The 10,268-nt window shown below is 33.0% G+C and overlaps 1 protein-coding gene across 1 annotated transcript in view; it reads right to left on the bottom strand.

Annotated features, from left to right (window-relative positions):
- Positions 1 to 9,508, bottom strand: part of LOC105621694 — a 12,081-nt gene extending 2,573 nt beyond the window's left edge. Inside the window, exon 1 of the mRNA XM_012203160.1 lies at positions 9,372 to 9,508. Within this exon, the coding sequence (XP_012058550.1) occupies positions 9,372 to 9,508 (137 nt within the window). The remainder of the gene's footprint in view (positions 1 to 9,371) is intronic.
- Positions 9,509 to 10,268: the final 760 nt, after the last annotated feature.

The following is a 10,268-nucleotide window of genomic DNA, read 5'->3' as shown; positions in this document are numbered from 1 at the left end:
GGAGATTTTTCTGCTTTAATTGGAAGAAAAGTGCGGCTGAAGCCTATCGAATGCTTGTCGAAGTTCATGGTGACACTGCTCCAACTAAATCATGTAGGGAATGGTTTCGACGTTTCAAGGATTTCAGCGTTGAAGACAAGCCTCGTTCTGAACAACCAAAAAAAATTCGAAGACAAAGAATTAGAGAATTACTCGAAGAAGATCAGAGTCAAACGCAAGAAGAGCTTGCAAAATCATTGGGAGTAACTCAACAAGCCGTTTCTGTATAATTGAGAGCCATGGAAATGATTCAAAAACAAGGAAATCCTTTATGAATTGAAACCGAGAGACGTTGAAAGGTGATTTTTCACTTGCGAACAGCTGATTCAAAGACAACAGAGAAAAGGTTTTTTTGCATCGGATTATGACTGAAGATAAGATGGATATTCTACAATAAACAAGAAAAAAAAATACTGCGCTCGATCAATCGTTGCCATCAACATCAACATCATGGCCGAACATTCATGGTTCGAAGATCATGCTCTGTATCTGGTGAGACCAAAAGGGTTTTGTTACTATGAGCTGCTGAAAACTGGCGATTCCATTACGGGCGATCGGTATCGGCTACAATTGATTCGTTTGAGCCGTGCATTGCGAGAAAAACGGAATACGAGCAAAGACAAAAGTTAATAAAGTTATTCTTCTTCATGACAACGTCATGTCGCTAAAGTCGTAAAAAAATATTTGGAAACGCTCAAATGGGATGTTTTACCGCACTCGCCATATTCTCCGGACATTGCTCCTTCTGATTACTGGTTGTTCCGAAGGATGCAGCAAGTCATCGGTTCACTTCTTTCGCAGAAATCGAAAATTGGCTCCAAAATTGGATCGCCTCCAAAGACAAATCATTTTTTCGAGATGGAATTCGAAAATTGCCTGAGAAAAAGAAGTGATGGACAATACTTTAATTGATTTGTTCATTCATTTTGTTTTGAAATAAATGCACAAAAAAAACGGACCGAACTAATTTGTACTCCCAATATAATTCCGTCCATAATTCTCTTATCTTCAGTGAAGGAACACAAAAAGGTTCCAATTGACTTGAATATAGAGTTTGTAGCGTCAATAAAACAAATTAAAGATGAAAAAGAATGAGACAAACAGATAACAGATCATTTTAATAACAGTGTTAAAAAAAAGCATAATGTTTAAACTAGAGAAGAAGAATGTATTATTATTACATTTGTGAATATAATGTAGGTAAGGATAAGATTAGATTAGAATGCGAGAGTGAAATTATAAAAGATTAAATTAAGAATAGAATATTTACGTCATCTGTCTCGTTTCCGCTTTTCTTAGATTCCTTTCTTTTTTATTTTCGGTATTAAAACTATTTCTTAAGAAATACAATTTATTTATACTTTCCTCCATTTATTTATACATAATTTCTATTTAAATGTATTTTCTGTACTTCATTATTTATTCGTTTTACTGTTTTGTTGCATAAACGCTTATTATGATAATTTAAATTTTAACAGCATATAATGTAGGTTCGCTTTTATAAGCTTCTATTAGTATTGTTATCTTTATTCCACGGTATTTTTTAACTCGAAATTTGATAGATAACTACGAAATTAGCACAATTGTTTCTATTCTGAAGATGCTATTTGTCGACCGATTACATAACCAATTTTTTGATTGGTGCATGCAAAGAAATAAGCACGAAATCATATATAGAAATCATGCATAACAGTATGCATCACTTAAAACATGAACGTATTCTAGCATGCATCAGAGCAGGCATGCATGCTTATCATTTAAGAAATCGAACATCATATGATTCCATCTTACGATAGAAAAAAAAGTTTTAAATGCTTAAAAAGCTAAATGATTTAAAAGATTTACTTTATAATAATAATTTCAAAAAAACTTGTGTAAATAGAAAAATTTATATTTATAAAAAATAAAAATATTATATATATAATATTATATATAAAAAAAATAAATATTGAAAATTTATTTAAATTATAACTATTATGGACTCTTTCAATTTTTATTTCAAACTTTTTTCTATCTTTTATAGTTTCGTTGATATTTGTCTCGAAAAACAATAATGGTCTTTATTAAGATACGGAACCATAAATATATAAAAATTTTTTGCAAAACAGTCAAAAGCAAGTTACTGTTGTACTGTTACAGTACAAGTTTCAAGCTTTAAAACATTTTTTTTATTTTTGTCTGCGACTTTTCACCGAATTTTGATGATCCGATATTTGTGCAATTTTAAGCGCTTTGAAAGTGTTCTCTGTTGAATATTTTAGGTTACATATTATTTGTGTAATATCGAATATTAAACAATTCTTAAGAATGCAATAATAAAACATTCGATACTGCACTACAAACATAAACAACATTGTTATAAAATATATTTTAATATGGAAGTATATTTCAGCAAAATAATACTTTACAATCTGATAGATCCGATATCGAATGTTCTCTTTTTGTTACTTAAATAACTATAATGTATCTAAAAATGTGATCAATGATAATCATAATCCAAAATGAAATAAATGTTCACAACCATAATAAAATGTCAAATTAATTATATATAGAATGATTTAATTTCTCTTCGAAACAAGAAAATAGTTTTCGGTACATTTTATCTATTTTATCGATTGCAAAATATTAAATCTGTTTTCTGTAGTTTAACTAGTATACACTTTTGGAATCTAAAGTGAGAGATGGGTATGTTTGATATTTAGCAAAAGCAAAAATTAAAGAAACTTTTATGCAATGTAGTACATTGTAGTAGATTTGTTATGTTGAATAGTGTTTAAATATATAACTTGCATTCATTCTTTATTTTCTCGCTTCTCAGAATTTCGGATAACAATAGCGGAGCATTGAATGTTAGAATGGATAACTTTGCATTAAAATAATTGAGAGAGAAAGAAAGAGAGAGAGGGGGGGGGAAAGAGAGAGAGAGGGAGAAAGAGTCGATTTAATTCAATTAATGTTAAACAAAAACGATATTTTGTGCTGGAATAATTCAACATAAACATACTATTTAAGAATAATTATTTGAAAAATGTTAACTTTTAAGAAAACTTGCATTTTTTTCCTAAAACCAGAATTACAAATGTCTAAAGGATTTTTTCAAATGTGGATAACAAGTTTGTTTGTTTGTTTTCAAATGCTTTTGAACCCTTTTTGCAATTTGATCAAATTTGAATAAAAATTGTAATTATATTTTATACTTTTCCCGCAAAATGCTTAAAATATTTCTTATACAGTGTCATAATCGAAAAACATTTTTTATTCTTAAACCTTTAACCAAAGCTACACACATTTATTAGAGAATACAATATAAATATTTCACATTTATTTATTTAAAAAACTTCGGTACATAAATTTATTATAGTTTTTATTTGAATTGATTTTTTGTAACTAATATAATACTTCAACTTTTTATTTGTTTGGATTCAATATCTCACAAAAAAACGAGAAAAATTTTGAAATTAGTTATTATAGTAGAATATACAAGTATAGTAGAATATACAAGAGGATAGGAAATAGTATATATAATAGAACAATATGGAATGGCAATCTTATTAGGAAGTAGCGCTATTATCTTAAATTATGGAAATTGATTTCACTGCAGCCATATCGAATATGCATATAATCATAAGACGAAAAATAAATGAATTTTTATACATTTATAGTTACAGTGACAGAGTCTTAACAATTTTAGAGAAGTCAGATTGTTAAAATAATTATCAATTTATTCTAATTATATTGTATAGTTTAGTGTTTATTGTTACAGCATTTTTATTTAGCGTTATGTGAACAGAGATACGCGGATAAATCGGCAATCGAGTTGCCACTATCGTGATGTCACGCAACACATGCAAAAATGAGTCCATATCCGCGATCGTGCTTCGGTCAGTAAAGCCTGTTTTTAGCTTTAAAAGAGGACTAACTCTGACTCTCTCGCACTACGTTCTCGCTGCCTCCTCTCGGCGCTCCGAAGCGACTAATTGTAAGACAGCATGAGCCTATCCTTCTCATTCCCATCTTTTCATGAAGCGATTGAAAATGTTTTCCTCGGCCGCTCAACGTGTATCAACAGGCAAGAGGATCACATTTTAGATAACAAGATAAGTTTTAATATATATTAATAGAATGGTTCAATTGAATTAAATTAAATAGATAATAACAAGTGCTGCGAGCCAATTAAAATTAATAACGTTCAATATTTAAAACTAGATTAAGTAAAATAGTAAAAAGTACAAACGTTTCAACGCGATCGAGTTCTTAATGTTAGAATAATAATATTATAATAAAAATCGGATTCTCATAATACAAAAACAGTGTTCTTTACGTTATAAAATAAGATGTAAAAACATGTAGATACATATCAAATACTTATATCTTCCTTCTTTGTTACGAATATGTAGTCCAAATAGTAGTTGAAATATTAAAAGTGAGACATTAAAATCTCAATATAATCGGGACGCTCGTAATATTCGCATTTTTCTTCAATGAAAATCAATTTATTTAAAAGAAAATTTTCAAAGAAACCAGTTGTTAAGTTACGAATACAATTAATAAATAATTACAGAATATAAAAGAAACCATTAATAATAATTAAAAGTAGACAAACAGAAGAAAAACATTATTAAAAACGTATAATACATAAAAAAACCGTTAGAGTTATGTTAACATTAATATCAATTGCAGTGTTACGTGCAGTGTCATTGCGTATGTCTCGTAACGAATTTAGATATTTTCGCGTTATGAATTACTATCTCAAAATACAACGGTTCTCGTTACTATCCCATCGCTGTCACCAATTATGTTATGTCAATATCTTGTAATGAATTTAGATATTTTTGCGTTATGAATTACTGTCTCAGGATGTAGCGATTCTCGTTACTATCCCACTGCTATTATCAATTATGTTACATATTCTTGTGTTAAGCATAACTAATAGTTGCGGATTGGATATTTTTGCGTTATATTGTGGATCGCTGCCGAGCGCGGAGCGGGGAGAGAGAAAGAGACGATCCGGCGGGACGCGCAAGCAGGACATAGGATTGAAAGAGTGGTTGTTAAAGTAGAGGAGGTATGATCAGAGTAGGAGCGAGTCTCAGGTTGAGCGGCAAATCATGAGACCGCTAGTGCCGGCGTATCGTATGCTATGAATTTCTTATAATAATTGAATTATTATAATTGACTTAGAATTTTAGATTAATAGTTATTGTTCTTTTGAAATGAAATTCGATATTATTTTTTAAAGTGTCTCTCAATACGAGACATCGTGAATTATCTGATTGAGCAATTTATGAATTATTTATAGAATTTGCCATTGACATTAATGTTTCGGCGAATAATTGTAATCGTAACAAACATCAAATTGATTAGATTCCATTTAGCAAGAAAATTGATGATTCGAGCAATTCAAGCCATTTTATCATATCATATTCTTCGAAAGGGGATGGAGGAGAAACTGATTCCAGTTGGATAAGACTGTTATCGCGATCTTCAACACGCATGCTTGAACTACCCTGCAATCTGACCGCGCGTTGAACACCGTAAATCAATCCCTATCACCTCGAGGATTGACTTGCCAGGCTTACACCATTGCTGCACCCAAATCCTCTGGGCTCATCGAGCTCGCTATCGTCACATCAAAAAACGTAACTCCACTCTTAAGGAGGGGGAGGGGAGGTATTACGTCCTGCTCTCCGCAGAAATATAATTTTACTTTCCTTTTTTTTGTTTTTTTGTTTCGCGCTGAATTATTTTTCATTATTTCACACATCATTTATCTAATGTATTTCTATTAATTAATTGCAAATATTTCTATCGAAAAACTTATTCGGCGTAATATGATTCTGTCATGCCGACACCGCATGATACGTATGTTATGTGAATGAAGCGCCCAGCACGTGTTGCGAACCGATGTATTGCGATGAAATTCCAGGCAAGATAATTCCACGCGGAGTTAAGAAATCGTTCCCATTGGGACTGTCATGTCATTGTCCTACACGAGGTTTAAGAAAAGATCTAATCCGATCGAAACACCTTACCGCCTGTAATCTGTCAGAATAAGAATAAGCTATCGCGCACCCGCGTCACAGCCCGCGATGCGCGCGATCCTTAATAGGATTTCAGCCATTCTGGCCGAGAATATTATTAATTTTGAAATTTAGCGTTTATGTTTGATACATTTTTGATTTGATTTATTTTTTATTTTTGGCTACCGTGACCACCTTAACAGATAAGTAAACGAACTTGTCGCATTAGTGAGTGACCAATCGAGAATCGGGGAAGGAGCAGCGCGGAACACGGAAAAAGGCTCAAAATTTAATTTGCTAATTACTTTAAAATTCTATTAATTCTATTAATCTATTAACGCGAAACTAATTTGATCCGTCAATTCTAAATTGAATTCGCGACAACTGTGCCGAATTTCAGGTCGATGTGACTAATATTTCCAGATGAAAAATCATTTCCCGAATTCAGTATGTATTATCAATTCCGGGAAATCGAGCTCCCCCTTCCTCCCGATTTCCGAGCGCCACCAACTGGCGTCCCAATATAAACGAGTTGAAAATCGATTAGTTCAGAAAGGATTAATCTAGAAATAGTTCAGAGCAATAATTCAGTTCGATTCATTCGGCAGTCATGCGTCCTTCACGATCGAAACGCTAGTGAAATATCTCTCAATATTCATAACATATACAAAGAGAAAAAAGCATGTGTTAACTTTTTTTCAATTTCCTCTTTCCTATATCCCTCGGACCGCGCTTGTAAGAGCTGCTTAGTCTATCCTTTCTCAGAATTGATCACGCTCATAGGAGTTGTTCAATTCTTCCCTTCATTATTACCTGTTTTTCTGCAATTTATTTCCAATTCTGTTTTTTTTGTGCAATTATTTAATCAATCGCGTCGGTAACTTAAACAAAACATTTTCGGTAGAATGACTAACCAAAGGATTCTCGTCAATTTTAATATAGCGTGTTTAATATAGCCAGTTCAATAATTTAAACCTCAATATGGCGTTATATTCAACTTTCATTCAATCTACTCCTTCATCCCTTTCCGAAGGATATCATATGAGATGGCTTGATTTGCTCGGATCATCGATTTTCTTGCTAAATGAACACTAATCAATTTGATCTTTGTTGTTATTACAAATTCTCAATGAAGCCATCTCCACTAGCGATAATGACGGAATTTGAAGTTCATTTTCTAAATTATTCAATCAAATAATTCTATCAATATCTATTCAATCAATAATTCTTCAATGTTTTATATTGTTAAAGAAGCCGACGTTCTTTTCAGGAGGTAACTATTAATTAAAAATCTTAAGTCAATTATAATAGATCAATAACTATAAGGGAATCATATAGCGACTAGCAATCATCGACGTCCGCACTAGCAATCTCACGGTTTGCCGCTCGACCTAAGACTCGTTCCCACTCTGATCATATCTCCCCTACTCTAATAACCAATCTGTCGCTCTTCCTATGTCCTCGCACGCCGCGCCGGATTGTCTCTCTCTCTCACTCCCCATTCCGCGCTCGGCAGCGACGCGACAAAAACGCCAATTCAATCCGAGACTATTAGTTATCCTCAGCATGAGAATCGTAACACAATAATGTAATTGGTGACAGCGGTAAGATAGTAATGAGAATCGCTGTATCCTAACACAGTAATTCATAACGCGAAAATATTTAAATTCGTTACGAGACACACAATGACACAATAACGTATTTCTTATATTTTCGTGTTTAATAACATATCTCATGATGAATCAAATTGGTTCCGGATAGTGAATCTTTCCTTGTTAATTTAAAAAAAGAATTAGCTTGCTCAATCCTGGTCAATATTTTATCGCGATCTTTCAATTATTCTTTCACCGACCATAAACATCAAAAATATAATGATAAGCAACAAAAATGTGATTTTCCATAAAATGCATTATTACACCTTAAAAAGAAGTTATGTTTTTCTTAATAAATATAACTTTGTCTGACTGATCATTAGATGCATGAGATTCACTTTTGGAGTGTAAATTGTAGCATGGAATTTTGTTTATTTCGTAATAATAAAATTCAGAAAAATGTTTTTATGACAAATGTTGGTTATTTTAACAAATTATTTTTTCTATAGAACAATTTGATTCTTTAAAAAAATATGTGTTGTGATAACAAAGTTATTTTACTTCTATATTTCTTTATTTAATTCATTACTATATTTAAAAATCATGAATGCTGGTTTGAATAAACGATAAAATAATAATTTTAATATATTTAACCACAAGTTAAATTCTACTAATGCATAGAGATCTATCACCTTTCATTATCCGTTTATATGAATGAATGTTGTAATGTGCTTGAATTTAATATTTGATTCAATTAAATTTTATAATAAAATGCGTAATTTCTGATGATTTCATTATTTAAATAATAATAAATTTACATAAATATATAAATATATAAATAGGACTCTCAAGTAAAAACAATAATTAGAAATTCAGAACAAAGAGAGTCTAACGCTAATGTAAACGAAGAGTTAGGAGATGCAGTGGCGGTTGTTTTTATTTATTGTATCAAATGTTTCGGCTCACTTTGGAGTCATCTTCAGCGAAAAAGTAGACTATAATACTTCGTTGAAAGTAAGTCACTCGCAGATTGGCAGAAATGCAATAATCAATACGCTACGGGAAAACAAAGAAGTTCACAACATTGATTCACAATTTTCATAAGATATAAATTAATACAAATCGTTCTTCGAATTAATATCGTGACAATTCTTGACGTGTCGTTTGAAAAATCATTAGACTTTCATTAGCCTCGTTCTGAATTTCTAATTATTATTAATAATAAATTTTTGTGTTATACTCTTTAGGTTAATCCGCGAACATTAAAATGGAAAAATGTTCAGTGAAAGATATTTGGTTCAATAAGATTGATTCAAATGGTAGAATAAGTGTCTGAATATGTAATTAAAGAAAATAAACATTCAATTTTTTATAAAGTTTGTGCAACTGTTATAAATTGCTCTAAAGGATTTCAACAGCATTCCCAAAAGCAGAAACACCAAAACAATGTAAAATTGAATTATCTGTTTTTATTTAATAAAAATTTCTCTTTTCATTAAGACTTTTTTTCCTTTAGTGATTGGTCGGTTGATCTCACAAGTAGCATTAGAATGAACCACGGTCGGCGGTTCCTATTTTATTCTATGATTATGCCATCTCACTCACCATTAGGAGGAGGAAGTCTGCAAGGAAGAAAGAAGAGGCAACGCTAAAAAATCCACACGAAGGTCCGATTACACGCAGGTCGTATTATTTCGTATATTTGCTGCCACCCTAAAACCTTCTTACATCGCGCACTTCTTGCAGAGGTACGACTGGAAGTGAGAATTTCTGGTCACCTAAGGGATTGTACGGGCATCCGTCGGGGGCATATGTTCCCGGCGCGGAGCCGGAAAAAGAGTTGCCAAGACATCCCATGATAGCTCGGAAAATTCCAGTCTTCGGCGGATAAGGGAAGAAAATTGAATTATACGCTCACAAGAGTAGAGATGCGCGATCGCGAGGACTTATGCGGCATGCGCGTGTAAGCTTACAGTGTAAGCCGGAGTCAGTCAATCAGTGACGAAAATCCGAATCGAATCTCCCTTGAGGGAGAGGGGGGGGGAGAGCGAATGGTCTGCGTGAATTCACAAAGAGCTCCCGGGCCTACCTCACTCTGTGGCTAAGCCGATAGATGTATGAGGACGTGTGACTCCACTACCGACGAGCATTCTTGAAGATTATGATATGGCGCCACTAGAAAATGAACATGATTCATTTCAAGAGGTTCATCTGTCACTAGTTTATGTATGAAGTTTCATGACATTTCGTTCATTCGTTTACAAGCTACAGTCGTTTAAGTGGCGCTACTTTCGCCTTCGTTCTGTACCATCACGATAACGCACCGTCACATACGTCCTTGCAAGCGATGGCCAAATTGAACCAATTACGATTAGAATTGGTTGCTCACCCATTGTATTCTCCAGACTTGGCCCCCGACTATTATCTGTTCCCAAACCTCAAGCGGTGGCTCCAGGGAAAGAGATTCACATCGAATGAGGAAGTCATCGCGGAAACCGAGGCGTATTTCGAAGGCTTGGACGTTTCGTACTACAGAAAGGGCATCGAAAATCGTTGGAAAATCGCTATACCAAGTGTATCGCCCTCGAAGGCAACTATGTTGAGGAGTAAATATAAC

The sequence above is a fragment of the Atta cephalotes genome (genome assembly GCF_000143395.1).
Source record: "Atta cephalotes unplaced genomic scaffold scaffold00036, whole genome shotgun sequence".
Lineage (NCBI taxonomy): Eukaryota > Metazoa > Arthropoda > Insecta > Hymenoptera > Formicidae > Atta > Atta cephalotes.
This window is presented reverse-complemented; position numbering and strand designations above follow the sequence as displayed.